The sequence below is a fragment of the Phasianus colchicus genome, chromosome 3 (genome assembly GCF_987193195.1).
Source record: "Phasianus colchicus chromosome 3, bPhaCol1.hap1.1, whole genome shotgun sequence".
Taxonomy (NCBI): domain Eukaryota; kingdom Metazoa; phylum Chordata; class Aves; order Galliformes; family Phasianidae; genus Phasianus; species Phasianus colchicus.
This window is the reverse complement of record NC_143438.1, coordinates 44,107,514-44,121,300: the sequence shown is the minus strand read 5'-3', so window position 1 is coordinate 44,121,300 and position 13,787 is coordinate 44,107,514. Positions and strand designations below refer to the sequence as shown.

The 13,787-nt window shown below is 38.5% G+C and overlaps 1 protein-coding gene across 2 annotated transcripts in view; it reads right to left on the bottom strand.

Annotated features, from left to right (window-relative positions):
* Positions 1 to 546: 546 nt before the first annotated feature.
* PIEZO2 (piezo type mechanosensitive ion channel component 2) overlaps positions 547 to 13,787 on the bottom strand; it is a 289,098-nt gene continuing 275,857 nt past the window's right edge. For both annotated transcript variants that reach the window (XM_090137357.1, XM_090137356.1), the window contains 7 exons: positions 11,763 to 11,951; positions 11,228 to 11,320; positions 9,397 to 9,569; positions 7,733 to 7,849; positions 5,290 to 5,369; positions 3,747 to 3,927; positions 547 to 2,857 (listed from right to left, as the gene is read on the bottom strand). In XM_090137357.1, coding sequence (XP_089993483.1) covers positions 2,605 to 2,857; positions 3,747 to 3,927; positions 5,290 to 5,369; positions 7,733 to 7,849; positions 9,397 to 9,569; positions 11,228 to 11,320; positions 11,763 to 11,951 — 1,086 coding nt within the window. In that variant the 3' untranslated portion in view covers positions 547 to 2,604. The remainder of the gene's footprint in view (positions 2,858 to 3,746; positions 3,928 to 5,289; positions 5,370 to 7,732; positions 7,850 to 9,396; positions 9,570 to 11,227; positions 11,321 to 11,762; positions 11,952 to 13,787) is intronic.

Below are 13,787 nucleotides of genomic sequence, written 5' to 3'. Positions count from 1 at the left end.
TACATGTGACATTCCCCTTCACCCTCCTCCTCCCTGCTGGATCTTTTTATTTCAAAGCTGTTTGAAGCTCTCTAGCTGGTCTGAACTGCATGGGGTGAGTTGATATCAGATGTAGAGCTTTGTTTTGCCTTATTTGAACTTCATGAAGCACATGGCTGTTCATACCTCCAGCATCCTTAAGTGCCTTTGAAATGCAGTCATGCCTTCCATTCTATCAATTTCTCTCCTCTTTCCCCAGAAGGGCAGTTGACAAATATACATTATAAACAGCTCCAGATTTGGTGTGGACTTCAATCTTGCTGAGAAGTGTGCTCTGTGTTCTCCTCCAGACTATTAAGACATTAAATGGTAGTGGCCCCAGTACTGATTTCCTAAAGGATGCCTTTAGAAAATAGCTGGCAGTTCAGCTTTAGCAGAATGGTTGGATGGAGACTAGCAGTACAGTTTCCACCTGTTGCAGTCCCTTATCCAGTCCATAGGTTGCCAATTGGACTGTGTGTTGTTCTGAAAAATCAAAACAAAAAAAAAACCTCACAACAGAAGAACACTTTTATTTTCAAAGTTTGATCGATCCACGAAAGAAAGTGCAGAACATTTCTGCAAAGCTCAAATAACTGTACAGCTAATTCCGCAGTTTTCTCACCAGAAAGTAAGTGCCTGTTTGTTAAAGAGAGGGAGCTAGAAAGTCAGCCAAGTCCAACTATGGCCAGTATGGTTCTGCTGCTGGTACTGGTACTTTCAGAACCATATCACACCCTTCACATCTCTCTCCCAGTGCTGCCTCCTCAAAATCACTGAACACACAGATTAAGGATCCATCTGACCACAAAGCGTCTCTATCAGATCCTACATCAGGGCTGCCCTGTACATTTTGTTTTTCATTCACAGGTTCTGTATAAGAAATGGAGAAAAACTCTCCACCAGGGAATGCTGCCAGCTTTCCATTACACTTAGAGGAAATCAGGTTGTCTTCCAGTGAGTTCCAGTCACCAAATTATTTTATTGTTACAATATGATGAAGCGACTTCTATTTTGTGCACTTCATGGTGCCCAAAATGTTAGTTTTCACAGTATAGAATGGATGTGACAGCATTTGTCATGGAAGCACTGAGCAGAGTATGTTGCAACTTCATTCAATTTTGCTGCTTTATGAACTTCTGCAGTAAAATGTGCCAGCAAATTGTTGTATTATTTTCGTTCTGGCGATAACTAATTATTCATATAATAAATACCAGCTAACTACAAGAAAGAGATTTATTTGTCACAGAGTTAGAAGAATGTCAAACTTTTCCCATTTCATGTAAAAAGGCAGAGGAAAAAATACTTCTAAAATGACTTTGCAACATGTGCTTTATTTTAAGTCATTACTGAATCAAAACTACACAGTATACCCTTTTAATATACCTTACCCACTCAATGATTTTTTTTCTCAATATTTTTTTTAACATGGAATGAAATCTACATTGCAAATGTAAATTTTCATGCTACAATGATCTCTAATGAGCCATTTGTGTCACTAATAATAGTAATTTAAGAAAAAAAGGCCACTTTTCAAGCTCGTATGCATGTCTATATTTGGGAACTTAAAAAAAATCAACCCGTCTCAGATGTAAAAATGTGACTTGGAATATGTAAACATTTTTCTATACCTGAAACACTGGAAGAAGAGTATCAGCTAACAGCAAAACAATGGTTGCCTTAAGTCATCGAAATGGGGAAAAGCATGTCATGGGAGCAGAGAGAAGCACACACTACTCAGTTTTTAAAGGATTATAAGAAATGAAGTAGTTCCTTAGGTCATTGAATTCACTTTCTTTTCTCATCTAACAGAAAGCAGTAACTCTGAAGAAAATGGCCTAGCAGAACATCCCAATATTTCACCGTAATTATTCTAGCCTTTAGTTACCCTCGACAAAATGTCAAGTTTCAGTTGCTTTTTTTTTTTTTCCTGAGTCATTGGTGTTTGGTGGAAATGTTTTCTGTGACTGTACAAATAAAATAAGGCATTTAAAGAGATTGTAATTTATATCCTTTTTGCTAGCAGAGGTTTGTCCACGGTGTCCTTTGTACATCAAAATCTCTGCTTTTCTACAAATGGGTATGGCTAGAATGTCTTCAGTTCCCACTGTGGCCCTGGGTCTTGGGTGTCCTGAAGGCTAGTCACCGTCCCATAACTTGTAGCTTGAAAGTCAGTGACATACAACAGCATATTGCACAATCCAATATGACTCCAGAAAAAGTTAGGAAAGTCTAGAGTCATTTGTGGGTTCACTCCTTTCCTTTCTCTTTGAAGGTAATTATTGTCTGGAAAATTAAATTAGCCAGACAGGGATGCAAAGTTTTTGCTGATTAAATTACAAAGCTGTCCCCAGATTGTAGAGGAGTGGCACGTTAAAAACAGCAAATCATCCAACTTTCTTCACTGTTGATCCTTAATTTGAAAGGCAGCATGGATTCCAAAGGCCGTAGCTTCCAGGACTCCTTCAGTGAAAAATGATCGCTACCTAACTATAAAAGGCTTAGCTCTTAGGAGAATATTGTGCTTTTCCTTTTCTTTAAAATTCAGATGAAATCAACTTGATTTGCAGTGTGACACCAAAGAGATCAATTAGTTTTTTCCCTAGTCCACTTGATCATAGTCTCTGGTGAGCGATACAGGAAGATTAGTTTGGCGTACAGATCTTCTTCTAGTTCCAGTTCTCCTGTCTCACGGACTAAGAAAATGTCAGTACACAACTTTAAGATTCGGTCTACATTGGGTAGCTCCTCAAACATGATGGAGTGAGAGATCCCACTGAAAAACTCACGGACGAACTTCCCTATCACCAGGACGACTGATGCATATAGTCCCATGATGCTGAAAAGAAAGAACGGAAAAAGTTCAAGCTGTGCCTTGAAAGATGATCATCTAAATCAGAGAGAGCTCATCTATGTGGTTAAGTACAGTCTGTCAGTAGAGTGAACACTGATTTTTATTTAGGATCCTATTTCTTCTGTGCTATAGGACGAAAGAAAATAAGATATCTTCCAAAACAACAGAAAGCTGAGAACATACACAGCTGAAACTGCTGGCTTAAATGATTTAGCCTCAGTCAATTATGACAATAGTCTTGCATCTTGTCTGCTACAGCTTGGAAGCTGTAGGGAAATCTCACAACCTCTGGCTACTAAATGCAAGTGATCTGTCAGATCACATGTCTAATTCTTTTTAATAAAGTGTGCGTAAGTGGTGACAGACTAACAGTTGCCTGAACTTGCAGGATAAAACTCTTATGAGGAGCTCCCCAAAGGATGCTGGAAGGAAATATCTCTCAGGAGGCACAGTTTCCCAACTTCCTCTGTTTATGGAGCTGTATTTCATAACAGCTTCAGACAGAGTCTTGGCTGCTAGCATGAGATTGGGAATGTTGCCAAAACTGATCAGTTTGGGCAGAACTTGGCTTTCAGTTAAATGAACGTACTTTGAATGATTTCATCTAAATATGAAATTGGTGCAAAGGGCACTTCTTTTGCCTTTTTTTTTCCCACTGGAGTGTGGATATTAAAGGGCACATCATTCTTTAAAAATGCAATGTATTCTGTAGATAACAGTAACAGATGTGAAATTACAGTTCTCACAGAAGCCCTTTTCTGGAGTTTCAAACATTAGAACAACAAAAAAGAAATAACATATACCCACAAAACAAATGAAGTCACCTTCTATCTCATCTATGGTATTTTAATTCTATGTTTAGATTCCTTCTTACCCATATCCAGCCAAGAATCCAAGGCTTGGAGGACTGACTTTATCACTGAATATGAAGAGTTCAAGGCTCTCTTCAGATGTTTTGTATCTTTTCCCGAGCTGATTCAAGACCCACCACTCACGAACTCCCTCTTCAGACACATTTTTGACCAGGGAAACCGTAATATTTTCCCATCTGCAGTCTATCGAAAAAAAGAAATGTTAATAGGTATACCAAGAATTGCAAAAGTCAAACTGATCACTATTAGATGTTTTCATAACTTGCATGATAAAATAAACAATGTCGGAGTAAAGATTTGTTATAACTCTTTTACAATCCCTTTTGCAGTATTTCTCTACAAAAGTACATTCTATCTAGACTGCTATGGCTTTCCTTACACTAATCTTATATAAATGAGCATTAAATAAATAAAATATTTGACATCAACTACATTTTCTTCTGTACACCTGTCAAGTCATTCAAGTATTTTCAAGCCAATCAATCGATAACAAGTAGTATGTCTACATTTCAGGCATAAAGAAGCAAATTTAATTATTTTCCAGCCAAGGCATCAATAACAAGCAGTATGTCCACATTTCACATCTAAGGCACATTTAACTTGGAGGGATAATAGTCAGCTTCTATATGTCAAAGTGAAACTACCACTTACTTACTTTTTGGTGTAATAGATAATATCAAGAAAAGCATACTGTGCTATAATGCATAAATGATCACACAAACAGGAGTTAAACTCTGGCTCTTCTGCTTTCTGAGAACCCTACATTAGCAGTGTACACATTAAAGTGCATTATACGAATCCAAAGAAAGAGGTGTTTTTAGGACATATAGCGACTAATGACAGTGAAGCACTGGTAACTTACTGCTACAAGTAAAGCTAGATTCAGTCTCATGAATTATTTTTCAAAACATGCTCACTCAACCTTGAACAGTAATGCACTACACAATGAACAAGAAAACATCTGCGAGTCAAATTTAACCTCTGTTGAGAAAGGCATTCTTAGTCAAAAACGTTTTCTTACTTTTCCAATCCAACTGATTTTATGTATGTATGTACACATGTACGTACTCGGCATGTCTATGAATATCTAGACGTTCTGATTGGGTACTTTGAAATCTGATTATTTATCTGAATTGTATTCTTTGGAGTCAATAAGGAGGGAAGAACTAAAATCAATCATTCAACATCATTATTAAAGCTGATTAATTTGCAGACATGCAGTACTAGTATTTGCAGTAAAGTATTAAAGAGATGCAGAGGTGAAACTTGTCAACACTTTCTTAGAACAGAAGGGAAAGCAGTTTCTGAAAGCAGACTTGAAGGAAAAGAACTGTACTTTTAATCTGTAGACTCCTTGCTGTTAAATACAAAGCTAAGGTATATCCAAATGCATTTTCTGCCTTGTACTCTCGTCTCTCCTCAAGCCTGTAGACATCAGGTAGAAACAACTGTAAGAGTATTTCAGTCCAAGGTGGCCCATAGCAGTTAGCAGTGGTGTTGCACTTTTTTCAACTGCACTCTGTTTTCCATGGCCTGGATACATACCTGTCAATAGCTGCTTTATAGGTTTTGCCAGAGAATCACTAGGAGCCTTGATGTAGTATGGATACACTGTTTCTAATGTTCTGGAAAAAAAATGAGAAAGCAAATATTTCATATTTTTATACCTCTAAAATAATTTAGAAATACCTAACAGGGCTATACAGAGTTCCCGGTAATGCTTGGCTTAAGCTCTGATTTTATAGTGTTCAGATGTCACATCTGAAAGTTAGCTGGATTTATTAACTATGTTCTGTCAGTACTTCAGCAGGGAGCTCCATCCATAATGTTCCCTTTCACACACCATGAATCCCACACACCTGGGGCATATGTGTTTGCAAGGAATGTAAAATTTGTATTTTGTTCGCCTTTTTAACAAAGCTGCTTTTATAGTCAGATGTATAAGCAGCACAAAGAAAGGCAACACATCCCCAGTAATAAACAAGCTAGGAAAATATGTAATGAAAATATTTACTACTTCAGAATTACAGAATGTTTAAATAATAACATCTGAAGAGTAAGAATTCTTCCTAGAATATTTTATTGTGAAATATTTTCAGTTCGTATAATCTGGAAGACTTCAAATTAAAAGGAAAGATGTTTGTGGAAGTTCCTCATTGGACTCAAAATTGAATCACCTTAAGTGGGATAAATCATCAGCATCCAGGGAGAATGAAAAAATTTGTTAAATGCAGAGATGCTGCCCTAAACTTTCCCTCAAGTGAGTGAAAAATTCTAGGAAAGAGGAGCTCTCAGGGAAGTCCTCTGACACTGCTTCATTGCATAGACAAAACTACTGAAGAACAGAAGAGGCCAATTTAAAGCCTTTGTGATCAGGCCCAGGGGACAGGTAGGAGCTCAGCAGCCAAGTTGTCCCAGCATAGTTGTGGCAGAAAACTCCCTGCAGAACTTGTCAGATGGCTGTCAGTTTCCACAAATGTTTTTTCTTTGTGACAAAATTAAAGATGCTCAAATCAACAATATTATTATAACATGGTGAATACAGATCTATTCTCTATGTAACTGCTCATCTTCTGCAAAGAGAGAATTACAGATGAATTACATCTTCCCACAAAGGAGAAAAACCTACTCTTTGTCACTACATTGCCCTAGGAAGTATTTCTGTACCCTCACAGGGCTAAAAAAAATCAAAAATCTATTTTAAACATGATGATCAGATGTGCAGCAGCAGTCTCTTTAGTTTCTTTGGGTGTACAAGTGTGCGTGCGTACACAAAAGCTGCTGCGAGTCTCACTTCTACCTTCTAATACAGATGAACCAATCAGAATTTTCACTCTCCAGCTGGCCTCAACTTTAACTTTACATTCCTGTGGCCACAAATCAGATCAGGTAATCTTCAGGGATAATGCATTGGCTCAGTGATATTTAGAGATGACTGCTGCAATGTAAATCCCAGTGAGCAGGCAGAAGGGGAAGGGGAACTTGAGAGACATCACTGCTATTAATGTTATAAGGCTACATCCATACAACAATGTTTGATATTCAGATGAAAAAAATGTTCTCATGTCTTGCAAATTTCCATTACAGGAAAATATCTGATGTCAAAAGTGTCTGCAGATGTTACCCTTTGATCGCAGTGACTTAACACTTCCTTTCCAATCTAGTGCCATTCAATAACAATGAGGAATGCAGTTTGGATGGTTATTTAGAACAAAACATTCATCAGTATGACTTCCTCAAATCAAGCTGAACTCAAGTAACTCAGAGGAGAGTTTAACTGTGAATATACTGTAACGAACTTGTGCTTACCCAATAAATCAAATAATAATAATAAAAAAACGAATAGCTTCACCACATTTGATGGTAGAGTTCCAGTATTCACAGACTTCTTGGCCTTCTTTTACTACAAGTAAATAAGCTTTGACCTTTAAGGCAATGTTATTTTTCTGTGACTTCAATGCTTTTGGCTTCTGTAAATAAGACTACAAAGCTTTTTAGAGGTGGTTGATCTTGGAGAACTCCCTGATACTTTACAATATGTCTAAGCTTAGAGTTGTGGTTGCTGAAGGGTACTAAAACCAGAATGATTAGGAAAAATCTGAAGATTCTTGGAGTTCTGCAAACAATGAAGGAGGAGTTACGACCTAAAATTTGAAGATAGGAAGTTCCATACAAATATGGGGAAGAACTTTACATTAAGGGTGAAGGAGCACTGGAATAGGCTGCCCAGAGAGGTTGTGGAGTCTCTTTCTGTGGAGATATTCAAGACCCACCTGGACGCCCATCTGTGTGAACTATTTTAGGGTACTTCCTTAGGAAGAGGGTTAGACTCAATGATCTCTGAGGTCTCTTCCAACCCCTGCAGTTCTGTGATTCTGTGTGGATATATGGGCAGACAAATAATACATCTGCATAAGTCTTGTTTCCTTAAGAAATTAGGTTTAAAAGGAGTAGGTTTGCATATACATAGGCAAGGAAGATAACTTACACCTTTTCCAATGGCTTTCCAGACATCATTGAAGCAATATCTCTTCTGGTTTTCTCTGGTAGGCCAAAGGTAAGTTTATCTGATGCTATTTCTGCTTTGGCACCAAGAGTGAGATTTCTGTTTTAAGTAAAAAGGAAGACATACAGTCAGTCTACACTGAAAGCAGAACCTGAGCACTTGTTCACTGAACACTAAGGCTGGTTATCTAACTAGTCTTACCACAATGATCCTTTTCATTCCAACCTTTGCTAAGTAGCAAGCATCATGCACACTCTACATGAGATGAGAATGTAGCTGGACCAGGATCAGCTTCTGCACACTGCCTTTTGTCATGCCCTGTGGTCAGGATGCAGCAGGAAGGCAGGACAAGCCCTGGGCTGCTCAGGACAGCTGATAAGTTCCCCTAGCAGATAATGGGTAAGGGCAGAAAGCATGTATGCTGCCTGAGTGATACAAGAAATCGTCTTACAGTTGCTTGCGGTCTCCTGGCCTAGGTGAAAGACAGCAGTTTCCCTTTATAGAGCAAAAGTCACGGAGGTCACCGTGGTAAGCCTTTACCACTTTCAGTCATTTATGGTTGCAGTATAATCCACAGGATATAATTTGAGGGTGAAAAAGGTCTCTTTCAAATCCAGTGTATGAATGTCTGTAGTTGTGCAAGTATACTGGCAAACTGAGCTGAGGCATTGCAAATTAATGTAAGGTTCAGAAATGGATGAGGAATGTAATTCACTGGCTTAATACTGCATGCTTCCAGAAAATTAAGGAGGGTCAAATAAAGTTGAATAAAGAGTGCAGATCTGTTACAAGCCTAGTTTTGACTGTGAAAGTACTGACCCAGAATATTCAGAGCTTCCACTGTGATTCAGCTGACCTCTTCTTGAACATGGTCATTTGCTGGGGATAGCTGTAACAACCAAATGTCTACTTTCAAAAAAATCCATGTAGATACGGGAACTGCAATGGCAGTTCATTTCCAACTCAGCCCAGCAGTCCAAGGTGGCAGTCAGTAGCCAAGAAACCATCCTGGTGATTTGGTGTGCTTCAGCCTGCATCCAACTACTGCATATTTTAGGTCAGTTCTTGCAAAAACGTTATTGTAAAGTAGTATTTCACTGAGGCCAACTTACCACAACTAAATAGGTAGAAGTCTCAACAAAGTGCATTTCTGCCAGGTAGCAGAACAATGGCTCCAAGTACACATGTATTTAAAAATTAGCTTTTTATCAGTTTGAGATTCCTTTAAAAAGAGGGTGTTTGTATTTCCTCTTTGGTTTTCTGCCTTAACTATGTCTAAGTCTTTAGTTCCCATAAATAATTACAAGGTTCTTGTTTGAAGCAAAGTTTATTTGAACATCTCAATCTAAAACAGACCGAAATGTTTTTACTTTTCCCTCCTTCCCCTCAAGTCCTATTGAACTGCTCCCTGCTTTTGTAAAAATCATCTACTTGGAAGTGGCCCCATTTCTCTATTTATTTCTTGAGAACTCCTACGTAACAAAGGTCACCACCCTCTGCCTCTCTTCCTCTTACTTTTTAAAATTTTATTTGCAATACAATTGCATTTGCTGAAAAACTAAACAAAAACATGCAGTGTGGAACTGTTCTGTTCAAGGAATGCTTTGCAATTGATCCATCAGACTTACAGCAGTCATATTTATTACCTTTGAATGCTCCATGAAAGTACTACAGTGAACTCAGCTGAAAAATCCAGCAGTCCCTGTATCATTTTCTCTCTACTGGGAGGGCTGATGGTCCATAAGGAGTTTGAATTCCCTTCTAGATCTGCAAGGGTTATATCTTCTTTTCCATAACCCTCTAAAAATTGCAAAGCAGCCTGTAGTTGCAGAAAAGGAAAATAAACTTTAAATGCCATGACGTTCACAAGACATACAACCATATTTCCTGATCAGGAAGAATAATAAATACTCAATTAATCAGAATCGCATTCATTTACACAGATTGCTCTGTCAGGTACCTGCTGGGGCCTTAGATGAGGAGGGGAATAAACAAAGCATAGCCAACACAGGAGGCAAATAAAACACTGCAAGGCAAAATAAAAATGGCCTTGCAGTTCAAAGAATAAACACAGTGTTCAAGTTGGACAAAATGAGTTTGAATGTTCATCAGGTATACTCTGTAGATTATATTTTATCTGAATCCTTTTTAATATTCCCCTTGGATACTGGATCTCTGGATCCACCAGGCTATGCTGCTTTCAGGCCACACCAGTCTGACATGCGCCTCTGATACTTCATGCAGATTCACTGAAACTCCAAATACTACCAGTGATCAGGAGGGGGGTATGACTGTTTACATGGGTGGATAGTGATAAGACAAGGGGGAATGGCTTTAAACGGAGACAGGGGAGGTTTAGGTTAGCTATTAGGAGGAAGTTTTTCACTCAGAGGGTGGTGACACACTGAACAGGTTGCCCAAGGAGGTTGTGGATGCCCCATCCCTGGAGGCATTCAAGGCCAGGCTGGATGTGGCTCTGGGCAGCCTGGTCTGGTGGTTGGTGACCCTGCACACACCAGGAGGATTGAAACTAGATGATCATTGTGGTCCTTTTCAACCCAGGCCATTCTATGATTCTATGATTCTATGATCAGAACAAAATATAAGTGACTGTGTGAACATTATGCCAACCCTTGCTGCTGTGAATTGGCAGACAAAATCAGGAGGCACAAGACACCTTGCATCTCTTAATAGTTTTCCCATTTTTATTACAATTGTATTCTGTCTTTTGTTAAGCATCTTTCAGCATGGAAAGATGTCTGCAATTGATATGGCAACTTGAAACTGTTGAGTTTCAAAGTGGATCACAATTACAATGTTGCTGTTATAACTCCTGAGCTATTTGGTAGCATCTAGTATTAAAAAATGTTAATTCTTGAATGGGCTAGAAGGAAACGCTTCTCTTAAGGTGGTATTTGATCAAAACACATTCATTTTAGTAACATAACAGTTTCTGCAAAATACCAGTCTTTTTTTTACAGAAAGTTGAGATAACTTCAGGCACAGTGCACCACAAAATAGGGAGACCATGTTTAAACTAAGATATTCTAATGTCAAAACTTTTCCAGGCCATTCCCACTTTCTTTGACAGCATCACATCCCCCCACTGGAACGTGAAAGCCACATGCACTGTAGGAAGAAGTATGGGGCTTAAGAGTGCCAGAAGTAGTGTGTCACCAGAACACATTTGTGTCCTTTAGAAGGAAGGTTTTAATTCAGGTGATAGGAAAACTAGGACTTCTGTCTTCCATGACTTTGTGCAAAGATGATTTGATTAATGGTAATCTGTCTCTTCATAATGCAGCCCCATCTCGGCAAATGATCTGTCCAAACCTGTACTAATGACCCTTCACGTACACATCTTCCAAATGATGGCAGTGTTGCTGACCACTTGACTACATAAACAAACCGCACAAAAAACCTCCATAGAAACATGCATACATTTTAAAATAATGAAGTAGTCTACATTTCACTTACAGTGTTACCCCTATAGCTTCCCAGAAATGTACTGAAACCAGTCTGATTCAAATCCTTGAGCTGACTCTGCTGAGCACTCATTGTAAAAATAGGCTGGGAAACAAAAGAACACACACTTGTCACATTTACTTCACATCAGCTGCTACACAGACAGTACAGCATCCTGTGCATCACAGTCCACCAATCCAACAGAAGGCTATGAATGTATTCTGCTAAGAAGGAAGCTACCTCCACTTAATTATCTCACGTTCACCATTGGGACATGCAGGCAGTTACCTGAGTCTCCCTGATGTAGGATAATTTACTCAGATTAAACTGCCAGTTGGTTCTGCATTTAACTGGCAAGTGAAGATAATATTTTACATCAGATATGAACTGATGTTTTTATACTCAAAAGGGATCACTCATGGGAGTTTGAGTGTTCTCTTGCATAAGCCAGGAGAGTTGCAGTTGGAAAATGCAATGCATAGAATAAGGAACAGTGCAAGGAAGTACAGTGCAAAAACAGACTTATTTTGGTCTGTTTCTTTTTTACCTGATAACCTCCTAGAGTTATTGTGATTGATACATCTAGAGGCTTGTTGGTGATGCCTGCAACAGATTTGATTAAAGACATGAAGAGCAGTGGGAACCAGACAATACAAATCAGCAAGACGATAATCATGCCACCCATTCCATACTTCACAACTTTCTTTTTCTTCTGGCCTCTTGGTTGTGGATATCTCTGCAAAAGCAAACAGCAACACAGTAATGTATTTTTCATCAGTGAAACACTTGGTATTATTTGATGGGTGAATGAATCCTAAGGACTCCAGCCTCCTGCTGTCATTTGTTTCCCATCATTGGGCCAATTATTTTGAGATTTTTTGCCACACCTCTACAGGCACTGAATTTTGGCAACTATAGAGAAAAGTGCCAAACAAACCCATTTCAAGTATGTATCTGGTGTGAAAAATATCATAAACCTCTCTCTTGTTTTGATTCTTCGCAACCATAAAGCTGGGAAAGATTGGGTAATTTGAATGTTTAATCTCAAACAGCATAAGCATGAAATTTCAGGAAACAAACAAAATAATAGCAGCAACAGTATTTCCTCAAAACAGCAGGAAGATGATGACACTCCTACCAAACAAAGAAACAGTTCAACAAAAACAAAAACCCAACCCCAAACTCCACAATTTTGGGAAAGACCAGTTTTCTTGCACTTTTCTTTCCGAAACATTTTATCACAAATTCATTAAGGCAGAATTTCCATCATAGAGCATGAGATGCTGCAAACTATTTTGGGGAAAAATACATTCCTTTCCCAGCAGCTGACATCTACAATCAGTAGAACTGTTACTGCAGTATTCTACAGACATTCTGCACCTCACACACAGTGTTGCTAAGACTTGTCCACCCTCCTGTTATTGTCCTTATGATTGAATACTTCTATAGCATTACCATCCTGTAAAAATGCCTTATCTCAACTCTAATTTATTGTGGTGTGTTCTCTTACAGGACTGAACACTGCACGGTGTTTTAGGATCTTGCCTTTCACACACTGCATACTACACGTGCAAAATAAATATGCAGTGAATTGTACTGCACCTCATATACATGCCAGGAATTTGGCTTCAGGAAATTGTTCTTGCTTTCCAACACGAATCCATAAAGCCCTCAGAGAGTATTAGATTTGTAATACAATGCTATATTTAAAACAAATTAGCTACTTTTCAAAAGCATCGTATCTAAACATTTGTCTTGCACTGCGAAATACTGTTTTCATTAAAATATCATATCAAGATTGCCCAGGGGCGTATTATTTGTCTGTATGAGATTAGTTCAGGCACCTTTAACACTGTTACAGAACTCAGAGCTCAGAGACTCTGAGAGCCAAAGAACTTAAGCACCACTCAATGTGAGGAGACAGAGAATTAAATAAGAAAACAGCACTCATAAAGTTGTTGGTAGTTATGTTGCTACATGGCACTAGCACACACATGTAAGCACAGACTCGGAGGTTCTATGCGAGATGTAATGCAGAGCAATCCTGTTGCAGAGTGAAAAAATGCAGTATGATGGATGGTCAATGTAGAACGGGATTATTATTTCCAGCCTCCTGAAGCCTCTGCTGATGCTCTATTCATGGCAGAAAGGTAAGCCACATTGAGAAAGCCTACCTATGAAATTTGTGTTCACTTCACTTCTGAGTTAATTTAACTGACATACTTGGAAGGTAAGTGCAATTAAGTGATGGGATTATAATAGAAGTAGTAATACGTCAGTAACACTTAAAAACACAGCTGTTTCATTGCAGATGGATAATTTTTGACTGGTTGGGTCACTCTTAAAAGAATGCTTAATTTCTTTTTCAAATTGGCAAAATAAGCAAGCATATGGTTGCAATCTTTATAGCGGTTATGAGGAATCCAGAATTTGCAAGTTTAATTTGAGCTGAAGCTTAAATGATTTTAAGAGACTGAAATTTTAGTCAAACAAATGGTGGGTTTATCTGTTTTCCTGCATTCTTTTTGGATGTGTGGGAACTCTCTCAGAATAAAGGTAACAGCTAACTTCC